At 37.9% G+C, this 15,281-nt stretch overlaps 2 protein-coding genes across 15 annotated transcripts in view; one reads left to right on the plus strand and one right to left on the minus strand.

The window, feature by feature from the left end:
* LOC309622488 (uncharacterized protein) overlaps nucleotides 1–8,089 on the minus strand; it is a 64,041-nt gene extending 55,952 nt beyond the window's left edge. For 9 of the 14 annotated variants that reach the window (XR_014240894.1, XR_014240895.1, XR_014240897.1 and 6 more), the window contains exons 1-5: nucleotides 7,756–8,089; nucleotides 5,623–5,784; nucleotides 4,159–4,238; nucleotides 2,141–2,236; nucleotides 1,051–1,140 (exon numbers count right to left, since the gene is read on the minus strand). Coding sequence is in view for 4 of the 14 variants with exons in the window: in XM_082378563.1 (XP_082234689.1) it covers nucleotides 1,051–1,102 (52 nt within the window). In the remaining 10 variants the exon portion in view is untranslated. Of the gene's footprint in view, nucleotides 1–1,050; nucleotides 1,141–2,140; nucleotides 2,237–4,139; nucleotides 4,239–5,622; nucleotides 5,785–7,755 lie in introns of all 14 variants that reach the window. The other 5 variants (XM_082378563.1, XR_014240896.1, XM_082378565.1 and 2 more) reach the window with 5 other exon arrangements.
* Nucleotides 1–15,281, plus strand: part of ADGRV1 (adhesion G protein-coupled receptor V1) — a 566,898-nt gene that overhangs the window by 461,610 nt on the left and 90,007 nt on the right. Inside the window, exon 87 of the mRNA XM_082378598.1 lies at nucleotides 8,098–8,255. Coding sequence (XP_082234724.1) covers nucleotides 8,098–8,255 — 158 coding nt within the window. The remainder of the gene's footprint in view (nucleotides 1–8,097; nucleotides 8,256–15,281) is intronic.

Here is a 15,281-nt window from a genome sequence, read left to right on the forward strand (position 1 = left end):
ATCTTCAGGACAGTGTAATGTGGCTACTGTTTAGTAGTATATAGTCGATTAGAAGTTAGATTATCCTTCTACCAAGTGATTTTGCCCTTTTGAAAAATGATTACCATTGCTGTCAGGATTTTTTGCCACTTGAAACACCCATATCATTAATAGAGTGGCCACAGTGACACTTTTGTAAGCATAGACCTGCACTTCTACCTTTCTCATAATTTCCATGGGCTCTAAATGAAACACTACAAGTGTGTTCTAAGACTGTTTGTGGAGGGAGCAGTATTCCAAAGTCTACAAAGTCTTAATCAGGAAAAGGAGAGAATATTTATGCTCTTATGACACATAGCCCCTAACTTCTTCTAAACTATTCCTAAATGTTTTGAGTTTATTGAAATCACAGATTCAAAGCACAAAAAATAAAAAATTATATCTCCAACGTCAATCTAAGATCAGAAAGTATGGATACTTCATCCTGCCTGTGTGATGAGGGATTAGCCTCACCTGAATCTGCTTTCCTGCTTTCCTCACTCTGTTGCTGAATCCAGCTCAATGTGATGTGCTGAATTTTTTATTGAACAAATATTTAAGGATGTTGGTCTTCAGAGTAATGGGTTAGCACATCAAAGATGTGTTTTAAGATATCTAAACACCCTTAATATGTTCATACTGGGTGGTTGTTAGAGCTGGTCTATGATACTACAATTAATGAGTATTTTCTGAGTATCGTTGTCCATAAGTGCAATTGTGAGTGAAGATGGGGGTGCAAAAAGATAAATATTTCTTGCACTTTAATCTTGTATTCCCACGGTCACCTCTATCACCTTTTCAGATACAAGAAGGTGATAGGATTAGTCAGAAAAAAACTTTTTAGCCAACCATTCAGAGGCTTCGTAAGCAAGAGGTTAAGGAGGACACCTTTGAATGCTCTAGGACAATGACATTTTCCAGTACCTATCAATTTTGTTTTATGAGGGCATAGAGCATTAGTACATGCAAAAAGTAACGAGTCAGACCTTATTCTGATTAAATTCTGAAGGGGCTTGATTCACTGGAACCTACCTGGAGCGCAGTTGACAAGCTCTGTCCACTGGACCGATTTCAACAGTATCATCAAGTTGTTAAGGGGACAGACTGCTCAGACTTGAGTTTCTTGGAAAAAGAACAAAAAGAAAAGGTCATTTGGGGGTATCATGATTTTCAGACTGTTTTTTATCAATTCTTTCTACTCTGTTAATACTTTTAAGTTTTTAATGAGCAAATTATGTACAATACAAGGCTGCATTTTAGTGTATGTAGTATATCTGACTACTTCAAAATTTTAGGCAGTTTAATATTCAGTGAATCAAAATATCTGCTCCTTTTGAAGCAGATGAAACAGTATTGCTTGGATATGTCCACATTTTTCTTAGCTCAATCTTTTCAAGTAATATAAGCATGTGGATACATTTTAAATACTAAAAGGTGAGACTGATTCTTATTCTTTGATCACTTGTCAATGCATAGAATTAGATAGCAATGCTAACCATGGAGTAGATTTGAGCTCTGAAACTGGTAGACATGGCAGTGATATCGGCAGGAAATGAGGTGTAGTTGGACCTCAGAGGACCTGGAATTAAAATGCTGAAAACCAGACCACACTCTTCATCTCTCAGGGACCACAGAGTCTCACTTCTTGTTGTGGTGGACATCTCAATGCTCCTCCCAACCCTTGCCTCCCCCCACCATTTTTCTATCCATTTATTCTCAATATTCATTGTGTGTTTACTCCAAGATGGCTGTTTGCCCTGAACTTAGAATGGTTCTAGTGCCCACTACTCACTGGCAATTATCCATGTGAAATTCTCAAGAGCAAAAAGCTGATTGGCTCAGCTCAACGTTTAGAGCAGAGTCACCAAGTTATAAGTCAGGGGCAAGCCAGAAGAATGGCTGTCTTTGGGTCAGGGATCCATCTCAGAGCTGGTCACCTGTATTTGGGTGATCTGTGGGTGGGGTGTGAGGATAGAGGCATATGGAACACAGGCTCTTCCAGAACCCTTGAGCAGTGTCGGCAGTTATGGAACATGTCTATTGTGCCCACAACTAACAGAATCCTTATTCCTTCAAGTGTTGTTTAGATGCAGCGGATTGAGTATTTACGTCCCATCCACACCTGTCACAGCCCAGCACTCCCCTTCTTGTTTTGTTCCACCGATCTGCAGATCGCTTGTGTCCTCTCTCACTTTATTCGCTATCTCTCTCTCCTTTTCTGTAACGAGAATGTTCAGGTTGCTAATCCCAGGCTTCTAAATGTGGCAGATCTCTGCTTCTCTATCCCTTTTGCTTCCTGTTGCTTTTCTCTCTCTGGTTCTTCAGGCTGCTGTGACCACCATGTGCTGCAAAATCTCTGGGCCTGATTCTCCTTGGGGTTACACTTGGCTTCACTGCCAAATAGATGTAAAGATTAGTTAATTTTGTTAATTACTTTAACCTACTTTATGCCTCATGAGTGCGCTAGAAGAGTGCTTCTCCAGCTTTTCAATGTGCACATGAAACACGTGGGGATCTTGTTAAACTGTAGTTTCAGGAGCTCTGTCATGGAGTGTGAGATTCTGCATTATAGCAAACTCCCAGATAGTGTTGATGATGCTGATGAATTAACAATGCTTTGAATAGAAGATTAGATTGACTTATTGTAACTATGATCTTCTTGATGGGAAGGACCGTGCCTTAGGCATCTTCATCTGCCCTTCCATGTCCAGCACCATACCTGATACGTGAGAGATATTCAAATGTTGCTTGGACTTTGATTAAACTAAGCACACAGGAAACACAGGATTTTCTATGCCTACTTTTTTTAAAGTGAGTGGTTTCAAAGACTGCTAAAAATCAGTGAAATAAATATACATTTCTTAACGGTCTGATTATGCAAAGGACTAGGAGAAATATTTTAAAAATTACAGTCCAAGTCCTCAAGGAAACACTGTCCTACTAACTCTAATATGTCTTTGCTAGAATTGTGAAATAATTTTAGAATTGTAGGGGTAGCAGAATGAGCCTATTTATGCTATAGCATTTGACCTCATATACTTTGTGTCATTTTTCCATACGTACAATGAGGCTAACGGGACTGATGTGATATTTATGTGTGATAATACATGTAAGGATTGAGTTTCATGCCTGGCACATAGTAAATGATCACTGCTAATACTGTTAGTAGTGGTAGAAGAAGTAGAAACAGTAGTAGTAATATTTAAGAGTGTTTTCATTACTAGCTAATTCAGCTTAAGAAAATACTTTGCTCTTCCTCTTCTTCTCTAAGTCCATACATTATCCTAATATGAGATTTCACTTTGTAGGGCTTATCTGCAATTTAGTCTTAATATTGTTCTTGTTTAGAGTTTAAAGGAAAATGAATTTTAGAATTCAGTTGTATGCACTACAACAGAAGGACTTCTAGAAGAATTTATTTTCCTAACTTGCAGCTCGTTAAACAATTACTTTCTCTTCACTCCAATGTCTTCATAAATTTATTCCTGAGAAAAAAATGAATGTGCTTAAAGGGCTCTCTCTAAACCTCTCCAGTCATTTTGGATGGGACAGGAAATGCACACATATACACAGAAATACATGCATACATACATACATACATACATACATAAATTCACAGGTGAATTAAAAGTGTGTGTTAAATAATAACATCGTCTTTGGAAAGAAAGTAAATTGAGCAGGCAAGGAAAGGAATATTGAACTCATAAATATTGGCTTAGATATTATTTATAAACATCTACATAATGAATAACATCTGTATTCTTCAACTAATAGGGCCAATACATCGATGTATTGTACTTTCTACACAAAGTAGGACTCAGTTTGCAATAAGTGAACAATTCTTGATTCATCATACATTTTAAAATTTCTGGAATAAAACTGACAGACCATTTCTTTTTTTCCCATATAAAGTAGGGCATCACCATGAGTTTCCACGTGGAAAAGAAAAAGCTGGTTGGAGCAGCAAATGTAACTGTGACATAGGTGCCATCATTAGAGAAATCTCCCCTCCTGGGGGAGGTTGGCACATGAGCCTATGAGTCATAACTATTATCATTGTCTTGTTGAGGAGAAGTACTTATAAAGACCTTAGAAACAAACATCTATTATTCTTTCATTACCTAGTTCCGTTTTCATTACCTATGTAACCCAGATGTAACGCACATGTCAGCTGCCTGGATTGCTTCATGTCCTCCAGTGCGCCAGGGTCAGCTTGTTCTCTAGAATATAATTTAAATGGACTCAAATTACAGTTTCACGTACAGGGAGTTCCCAGCATCTCTTCCAATATTTTTAGCAGTTGTAAGTGAAGCTTTTGTCTCTCCTGGACTCTTTGCTTCTGAGCCCCTCCTTATGCTGATTTCATACAAGAATAAAAAAAATTGAAATACCGTATACCACCCACATAATTTTTTTTAATCAAGTTGGGTGATACAAGTAGAAACACTTCAATAAGTATAAAGAGCTACCTGGGCGGGGTGGGGTGAGGGAGTAATAATAATCTTACTAAATGAGAAAGTGACATAAGGCGTTGTGAATGCTCCAGGGTAGACGTGAAGAGGAAAAACTGAAGATAGTGAAACAACATCCACTCATTTCGTCTGGCTTAAAATAGAGAAAAAGACGAAGTCCTGGCAAGATTTTGAAATAAAGTAGGATTGTCTGAGGGTTATAATAAGAAAGAAAATTTACCCATGAAACTTTAAAAGGGAACAGCAAAAGTTAGTCATGTGATTACAAGAACCCAAAAGAATATTTAACACCAAAAGAGAGAAGGGTCACCAGAATGCTTTGAAGCTGGTTGAGCTAGTAATTACAAGGAACAACTTTCCTCGCCCTTTTTAAGAAAGCAAATCCACATGGCCTTTGTCTCATTTTCTGGTCACTGCCACAGCTGTCCTTGAAGCAATAGTTGCCAGCAGGTTAATCAGCTGCTTCCACAGCCCTGTGTATGCAGAGTATTCAGTCTGCTTGTTTCTTACATTGTTTTTCCAAGAATTTGTTCCCAGCCTGACTTCAGAAACTGTTTTGAACATGATATTCAGTTTCCTAACTCCCCACATCACTTTCACGTGATCTAATCTTCAGACTACCTGGATGTACTGTACATCTTGTTCAGTTGGACTAAAGAAAGTTCTGGTTAGTGAGGCTTTTTTTTTCCTTTAAGGGTACGGTATAGTTCATTTTATCTTGGGAACTTTTAAATGTATGTCACAAGTTTTATTCTACATCAGTAGAAATTCCATTCAGACAAGACTGATCAGAAACTTAGAATACGTATTAGCTTTAAAGGAAAAGTTCAATGAGAATTTAAAACAAGGAAATGTTAGTATGTAAGATAGAATGTAGAATGACATAGCCAGCTCCACCTGCATTCCGTGGCCCAAGTCACATGAGTAGGGGCCCTGACTGCGGCCTGCGCTTGTGGGTTACCCTTTCAGCGCTGTCTCATTTGCAGTTGTTAGTGTTGCAGGAGAGTTGTCTGACCCCCTAATCCCTAAGAGAGGTAGTACACAAGGCAGAGAGTTTTTGTTGGAGGGAGACTGGGATGGAGTCCCAGCTGGACAGGAGTGGGCCGGGGAAGCCCCTGCCGGACTGTAGTACCTGAGCAGGAGAGGAAGGCAGGAGGGGCTGCAAACAGGGCAGGCGCGCTGGGGGCCCAAGCCCTCCGCATTCATGATCTGGCCCCATGCTGACCAGGTGGAGGACAAACTTAGGGCACTCTCACCAGCCTGATGCTAATGAGAGGCCACGATTTGTAGGGCTCTGAAGAAACAGAGGGGAAAAGGGTTGCTTCAGGATTAGATAATTTTCCTGCCCCTTTCTCTGAAAGAATGGCCCAGCATGGCCACGTCACTGTACGAACAGGGAGAATTGCAAATGAGATTGTGAAGAGCTATGACACTTCGGGAATTTCTCCCCTCTTCCCGAAGCCACTGCAGACATGCCTGGTTACTTCTAACCTCCCAGAGGTCCACTTCGCCCAATTTATTTTTTGACCAGGATCGCACGGCACTCATTGAAGTCCTCCTTTCAAATGTTTTCCTCTAAAATAAAGGAAAGTTTTCAGGAAAGCACTTCAGATAGAGAGGTGAGAACCAAACATGGCCAGCCGCCGGCAAGTGTAGATGTTGGAGAGCCAAACCTATATGCCATAAGACTGTGTACAAAATGTTTATTATCCTAAAACAGCTCACAGTAGATTCGGTAATTATCCCCATTTTACAGCCTGAAATTGACTTGTGATGACATTTTTCAAGATAAAAAATAAAACACTGAAGCCCGTGTGACTTCCTTTGTCAGTGTCTGTGTTTGTCTAAGCCGCTTTAAGCCAGCCTGTGGCAGTGAATCCATAATTCAGGTGAAAACAATAAGAAATCATTTAAAGCCAATGTACATAAAAACAAGTAGCCAACCTGACCCCTATTTTTAGTGCAGAAATATATTCAAGATCAAAGCCATTCGTGTTTGCCTGTTTTATTTAATCACATGCCTTTTACCTGGAAGATGTGGGTCTTATGGCATACAAATGAGTGTACAGGGAAGGATTCAGGCATTATGCTGTCCAAATTAAATTTTAAAAGCCAGAAAATTCATCATTCTGACATCTCTTTGCAGATGCAGAATGTGTGTTGAAATATCTCTTGAAATGTGTCTTGTTTACTTGAGGAATACATTTAGCAGATCATATTAATTAGAAATGATATCTGAGTAAAGTCTTTAATAACGTATCTCTTTTTAAACATAAAATCAAAGGGAATGATTTCCCAAGTTGCAAGAATGAGTGTTTCCCCTGATTACCTATAGTTTGAATTTTGAGGTTTTCTTCTTAATAAGTTATATTTTTTTCCTTGAGTTATCAGCATCCATTATTTTTGGCTATATTGCAGTCTAGGTTTGCAGATATTATGTATTAAAAAATGGAGAAGTTGGGGAAAATATTTCACAAGAGACATTCTCTACTATTAAGATTTCTTGTAAAGTATTATTGCCATATAAGTTGTAGGAGGTATGTCCTCTATAAGAATACCTCAGAAGCACAATTTTAGATACTGAGAACCTATTTAACAGTCCTCCATTTTGAGATTTTTTTGTGAAAGATTTTATATGAACAAGATGATTTTTATAACCCGTGAGTAAAATCTTCCAATTACATCTCTAAAACCATTTTACGTGGAATTTCAGTATTACCAAAATATATAAATAATGTTAAGTTTACCTTAAACCTCATTGATCTAAATGAACTCCAGTAATAATAGATACAGTTATGCAGTATAGCTTCTAAATGGAAAATTGTCATCATTTTCAAGAGAATGAATGGCTCTAGGGAAATGTACAGCTTAGGAATGACAAAACTGTCATTCAAGCAGAGAACAAAATTGTGGAAATTACAGAGTTGAGCCCTGGGAATCTTCAAATTTGCCTTTAAACAATACCTTCTTCAAACTAGTGGTTACCAGTGGGGAGAGGGAAAGGGGAAAGGCAATATAGCGGTAGAACTATTAGGTATAAAACAGGTAGGAACTAAGAGGTAGGAACTATTAGGTATAAAGTAAGCTACAAGGGTATATTGTACAACACAGGGAATATAGCCAATATTTTATATAACAACTATAAATGGAGTATAATCTTTAAAAATTGTGAATCACTGTATCGTACACCTGTAACTTACATAATATTGTACAACAACTATACTTCAATAAAAAAATAAAAAGAAAAGATAAAAGAAAACAATACCTTCCCTCATGTGGTCCCTAGTGAAACCGTGGTCTCATTAGACGAAGAAGACAGAGCTGGAAAAGCAAGTATGCATTTCTGAAATTTGTTTGGCCGTAACCTTTTTTGAAGTTTTCTGAGCACCTCAGGATATGCATGTTCCATGGAACCCACTTTGTGAAGCAGTGAGTTAGATTTAGTCATGTAGCCTCTACCCAAACAGAGCTCCAATTTGGCAAGCCAGAAAGTTGCTTTTGCCAACATTTAGATACAAAGAGCTAGTATAAAGCGGTGATGTAATGCATGGTGCATTTAGAAATGTTTGTGTTGAAGCTGAGTTATCTCTTCGCTTGTCTCTTCCAGGTGTTTCATCCCAAACATCTATGCAGCTCTGTTCAGTGCAGCTCTTGTTCCGCTAATGTGCCTCGTGGTAGTACTTGTGGTGTTCATCCATGCCTACCAGGTGAAGCCACAGTGGAAAGCATATGATGATGTCTTCAGAGGAAGAACAAATGCTGCAGGTTTGAAAGAAACTGTATTTGTATTTTAAGGTGGGGACTTTTAATGGAGGGAAAAGATCACTGAATATTCTTTATCAAGAAAAGGAGTGAGGTTCAACTCAGCTTTCAGCTCTGAAGCCATAAGTTAAATTATAGTTCTCCAATTTCTCCTGCTCCTTGGGACTTCCTGACATCTCTCTTTCTTCAGGGCTCTGCAGGTTTTATTGCTGATGCCAGTTTTGTCCCTAAGATATTAATATTCAAGTAAATGACTCACAGTCTTCAGGAGCTGCTTCCCCAAGTGTTCTTCAACTCAAGCAGTAACAACCTGTGTTCAACCTGTGAAATCTGTTCACTTCTTTCAGATTCTGAGACTTCATCACAAACCTCCATAATGCTTGGGAGTGCTGTATTTTGCATGTGGAGTTCTGACTGTGATGACAAATGTTTAAAAACATATGTGACCAGACAGCTTCATAAGTGGCTACACATGTCTGGTTACTTAAGAGTACAGTCTTTCCAGCTCAAATTGGCTTTCACTACAGCTCATTTTTTCCCTTTGAATCATACTTAACACAGGTTTTTATGATGTGTTTCTTTTTCTGTTGTTAGATTAGCGTCTCTTAGGAATTTTTTTAAGGAACAATAACCAAACACCTACATACAGAAAACTCACTCTAAAATGGTTTGAGTGATATTAGGGAGAATCTAATGAGCTGGGGGTGGGGGGAATCCCTCTTGGGCCAAGAGGAAGACTAGTCTTTTCTAAGCTTTTACAAATCTAAAGCCAAATGAATGGAGAAGTTCTTCACTTTTTAAGTGCTTTTCAGAGTTTAAGCAAGATACCATATATGAAGTCCCTAGAATACATAATATAATAATGTCTAATACATTATTAGAGACTCAATAGATATTGTCATTTATAGGCTAATAAAAGGATTCATTCTAATATAAGAAAAGCCTCTAGCTCCTAAACTGTGTCAGGGAAGATGCAAAAAGATTTTCCTTGTTGTGTAAAGAGAAGGGACTCTTTTATATTAGTCTGTGGGGTAGTTTGTAGGATAGTTGTATCTAGCCAACTCTTCCCTCTTCTCTCTCATTTAGCATGCAATTATTATGTGGGCAGAAATATTATTTAAGGTTATGATTAATCTTAGATTCTTCAGTTAAAAAAGCAATATTCAATATAGAAATCCTACTTTTTCACGGGGTATAGAATTTATCTAGAAGCTATGCTTTTATTCAACTTGAGATTCATTTTATTAAAATGCATATTCTCTTTTGAAGGAAAAGTTTGTTTCTTTCCCCAAATAACCAGATTTATTTTGTTACGTATATTATATAAAAGTGCCAATGTTTGCATGTTTTCAATAATGATAACATCATACGGGTCTCACCTAACGAGTTAGTCCTTTCATGCCTGAATCACCCCTGTGCCTTTTGGATATGATCCATCACGGTTACAGTAGATAAACAATGCTCTGATTATCTGAAAAACAGCCCTCAAGCATTGAACATAATGCTAAAAGCGCTAGCACACTTCTATCTCAACTAGCGAAACCTCTCTTGCAATGAAATATTAATAGAAGCATTGCTCTTATTGTAGCTTTTCAAATAAAAAAAATTATGGCAGTTCTGATTCCCCTATTCCCACTCAAACTAACAGTCATTATCTCACTTGGACTCTTACAGTGTTTTCCTGATAGGTCACTAGTTCTAATTCTTCTCCAATATCATTTTCTCAGATGTCTATATTTCAACAAAATGGCTCCCCTCACTCTCTAGCTTTACAATCATTCAAAGTCTCTTTCATTGCCCAGAAGAAAGTCCAGGCTTTTTATAACACAAGAGTCTCTATAAGTCCACCCCTGGGCCATCTTTTCATCCCCAAGTTAGTTACCATTCAGCCTGCATTCTGACCATGCCATCAGTTTACTCCTCTTACTTGTTCTTTTTTTTAAAATAAATTTTATTTGTTTATTATTTATTTATTTTTGGCTGTGTTGGGTCTCCGTTGCTGTGCACAAGCTTTCTCTAGTTGCAACGAGTGGGGGCTACTCTTCGTTGCGGTGCACGGGCTTCTCATTGCGGTGGCTTCTCTTGTTGCATAGCATGGGCTCTAGGCGCACGGGCTTCAGTAGTTGCAGCACGCGGGCTCAGTAGTTGTGGCTTGCGGGCTCTAGAGCGCAGGCTCAGTAGTTGTGGCACATGGGCTTATTAGTTGCTCCACGGCATGTGGGATCTTCCCAGACCAGGACTCGAACCCATGTCCCCTGCACTGGCAGGTGGGTTCTCAACCACTCTGCCACCAGGGAAGCCCCTACTCTTACTCATCCTTAAAATTTCCTGATACTGTCATCTTTGCTCATGTAAGGTGCCCTCTATGAACTCCTCATCATCAGTTGATAAAACTCATGTGTTTAGTAAATAATGGGAGAAAGTGTGGATGAAAGAGAGGTGGAAGGTGCTTATTACCCTTCCATAATCTTCATTATCTCCCCAAAGCTGTCCTAAATAAACCCATAATCTAAGTAAAAGTGGTGTGCTGAACGAACACAAGTTAATCCCTAGGAAGCCCTCCCAGCAAGATACTGCTCACTCTTTTATAGAAATCTTGGAAGCTCCCAACATGCTACCTCTTCTGTGATGCCTTTGGAATTCCCTCTTTACAGAACCACACCAAATAAGCATTACTCATTCCTTCTTCTATACTTTTAAAGCACTTTGTTCCTACAGCCATTACAGCACTTAGCACTTATTTCAGAATGAAATGGTGACTTGTTTTGGTGTGTATGGCTGATTTCCTTAATAAATTATGAATTCCTTGAGGGTAAGGACCACTTATTATTCACCTCTGTATCACCAGAGCCTGGTAGAGTGCTCAGTAGATAGCAGGAGCATAATTAATATTTGTTGACTAAATGAATAAATTAATCATCATCAATGCACCATAAAATCTTATGATTATAGGAATGGATCCCCAAGCTAAATATAGCTTTAAGAAGAAGAGCAAGAAGAAGAGCCATATCATCAGAAGTAGAAATTATAGAATTTATCTCATTGATCTGTTTGTAGGTATCCCTTTAAAAGTTATTATTAGGACTATCATTTTTTCCTTGACTTCTCTGATTCCCAAAACTATGTGTTCAGCTTCGATCTCTAAGCTGATATCTTACATTTTATCTGAAACCTCCTTTAACTCTCTTCCATTTGAACATGTTCCACTTACCTTGAATTCAAATTTTCAAGAAAAAAAATGTCAATCTACTACTGTACCAAGGAGCATTTGATACTCTCTTTGAATCTGTCTGCTAAAATTCCATTGCATTGACCTGAAAAATATCCAGTCAAGAAGAACTGTAAATTCATGTTTTGCCCATTTCCCTGCTCCATATACATAGCAGTTAATGACAAGATATAACAAGAGAAAATTACAAAGAAGATGAATTGTGGATCAGAAAGAGCAGAAACACAAAGTATAAGCTGGGCTACTGTCAAGGACCTGATGTTTTCTGGGTCCACAAGCCTGTGAATGCAGGAGTATCTCAACTGCTGTGGTGGTAAGTTGGGAATTAAAGGTCTCACCCAAGGCCGGTAGACTGGAGCAGTAGCACCTGTAGGAAAGGAACCTGAAAAAGAGCTGCCATAGTAGCTTGGGCTTTGGCTTAGGGATCTGGGAGCCCAAAGAGAAAGCAGAGGAAGCATCTCACCAAGTTCCTGGGCCAAAATCTCTAGAGTTCAGGGTTTATCTGCCATATTCATATGTATATGTCATTATGGGGACAGAAGACCCATGACACCAAACTAGTCCTTTTTGGACAGAAGGGTTAAGTGGAGGCCACCACAAAACCATTAGACAGAATAAGGTAGCCAGAGAGAGAGAGAGAGAGAGAGAACAAGCAAGGAAGCAAATGCTTTCTACTCAAAATTAGCTGCAATATAAAAGTCCCAAACATTGGAGGAAAACTAACAAAGATAGCCCTTAAAATCAGCAGTCAAAGAGATGAATTTAACACAGAAAATAATATGAAAATAGAATAAACTATAAATAACTTTGTTAAGTTATTTAGGCTCCTCAAAAATATAAAGTAGGAATCATCAAACTATGGCCCTGCCAGCCACTCACCTGTTTCCCCATTTTATCTATTTATTTTTTTTAACAGCTTCATTGAGATATAGTTTACATGCCATAAAGTCCATCTGTTTAAATTGTACAGTTCATTGGTCTTTATTATATTTATATAGTTGTGTAACTATTGCCATAATCTAATTTTAGAATATTTGCATCATCCCAAAAAAGAAATCCCATACCTGTTAGCAGTCACTCCCCATTCTCCACTTCCCTGAACCCTAGGTAACTACTAATCAGCTTTCTGTCTCTATAGATTTGTCTATTCTGGACATTTCATATAATGGGATTATAGAATAGGTGGTCTTTTATTATGTCTGGCTTCTTTCACTTAACATAGTGGTTTCAGAGTTCATCCATATTATATCATGTATCAGTACTTAGTTCTTTTTATTGCCAAATAATATTGCATTGTGTGAACATACTACATTTTGCTTTCCTATTCATCAGTTGATGGACATTTGGGTTGTTTTCACCTTTTGGCTATTTCGAAGAACATTCCTATGGTCATTTATATATAAGTTTTTGTATTAACATGTGTTTTCATTTCTCTCGGGTATATGCCTAGAATTGGAATTTCTGGATCATACAGTAGCTCGATGTTTAACATTTTGAGGAACTGCCAAACTGTTTTCCAGAGTAGCTGCAGTGACCTGTTTTTGTAAGTAAAGGTTTTTTTTGACACCCAGCCACACCCATTTGTTTACATATATTCTATGGCTGCTTTCACAATACAGAGTTGAGTATATGTAGCTGCAACAAAAACCATGTGGCCTGAAAAACCTAACATATTTAATATCTGGCCCTTACAGAAAATGGTTGACCATTGACCCCTGACATAAAGGAAGATGTATCCATTCAAAGCACTTAAACATAAAAAACAAAAATAGATATAAGCAAATAAAATTAAAACAGACCAATATGAAAATGAAAAAATTTCAGTAATCTTGGCGATGAAAAATAATACTAGTTGAAAATTTTAAATATCTTGATATTTGAGATAAAATATAGATGAGACACAGAGAAGAGAGAATTAATTAATTAGAATCCAAAGCTAGGATTAAGGAATTCATGTGAAAGATACAAAAAAAGAGAAAATATGAAAACAGAGCTAAGAAGTATGAGAATACGTTGCCAGGAGAAAAGAATACAGGGAATGGAGAGAAGTCAATATTTGAAGAGGTAATGTTGAGAATTTTCTAGAATTAAAGAAAGAAATTAACATAACTACCCATAAATATCTACCTTGTTTAAAAATGGGGGGAGAGGGGTAGGGGAATGCTGAAAAGTCTACTATATTAGTAAAGTTCCCACATCTGTATTTTTGAAAACTGGATAGTAAGTACCCTTTCTTTGCTTCTAATATTCTTTACTGTTAGAATAATTGGCACAAACCCCACTCAGGAGTTTGAGTCCACAGTGCAAGCAGTTGCCACTACGTTCTCTAAAAGCCAAAGCTTCAAATGCAACACAGACTGGTACCAAGCCTCTTCTCTTCTTTCCTCTGAGATTCCTGCACTTTTTACACCCTGTGTATACGTTATATCTGAGAAGGAGGGCAGTTCCAATTACAGTCGGCCCTCTGTATCACCACGTTCTGCATTTGCAAATTCAACCAGCCATGGGTCAGAAAATATTTGGGAAAAAAAATTCCAGAAAGTTCCAAAAAGCAAATCTTGAATTTGCCACACACCAGCAACTATTTACATAGCATTTACATTGTGTTTACAACTATTTACATTGTATTAGGTATTATTTTAAGTATTCCAGGGGATGTGCATAGGTTATATGCAAATAGTATGCCATTTTATATAAGGGACTTTGAGCATCCTTGGATTTTGGTATCCTGCAGGGTCCTGGAACTAATCCCCAGTGGATACAGAGGGAAGACTGTAGTCTCAAGCAGATGTGGCTTAGTTCTCTACAATTCCAAGCATGCAAAATAGCCCTTTTTCCTAAGGCAGCTGAGATGGTTTATAGTTTAGTTTTATTTTGCCCTGCATTTTTTAAAATTTATTTAAAATTTTTATTTATTTATTTATTTATTTATTTTTGGCTGTGTTGGGTCTTCATTGCTGTGTGCGGGCTTTCTCTAGTTGTGGTGAGTGGGGGCTACTCTTCGTTGCGGTGCACAGCCTTCTCATTGTGGTGGCTTATTTTGTTGTGGAGCACAGGCTCTAGGCATGTCGGCTTCAGTAGTTGTGGCATGCGGGCTCAGTATTTGTGGTTCTCGGGCTCTAGAGCACAGTCTCAGTAGTTATGGCGGATGGGCTTAGTTGCTCCGCGGCGTGTGGGATCTTCCCAGACCAGGGATTGAACCCGTGTCCCCTGCATTGGCAGGCAGATTCATAACCACTGTGTCACCAGGGAAGTCCCCTGCATTTTTTTAATCGGATGAGTATTTTCAGATATTACAGTTGACCCTTGAACAGCACTGATTTGAACTATGCACTTATATGCAGATTTTTTCAATAGATACATACTAGAGTACTATACCATCCACTGTTGGTTGAATCCTCAGATGCAGAAAATACATATATATTATTATATATATAACTGTAAAGTTATATGTGGACTTTTGATTGCGAGGGGGTTTGGCACCCCTAACCTTTGCGTTGTTCAAGGCTTAACTGTATTAGATAGTAGCCTGAGAAATATATTCTCAAATAATAAATCAAGAGTTGAAAGTAAATCCCCTTTTATTACAGAAACACAGTTTCCTAGTTTTCCAAATTATGTTAAATTTTGAGTATTTTTGGTCAAACCTTGTCAAGAGTTTTTTGTTTATTTATAAATTACCTTTAACAATGAGTAAGATGCATTATGAGAAGGAAAGGTCAATTTATAGTTTCCTTATAGCCAAGCTGTTTTTTGTTTTTAGTAGCTAGAATGATTACGATTATTTATTTACCTTAGAG

This window comes from Balaenoptera borealis, assembly GCF_965194805.1.
Source record: "Balaenoptera borealis genome assembly, chromosome: 2".
Lineage (NCBI taxonomy): Eukaryota > Metazoa > Chordata > Mammalia > Artiodactyla > Balaenopteridae > Balaenoptera > Balaenoptera borealis.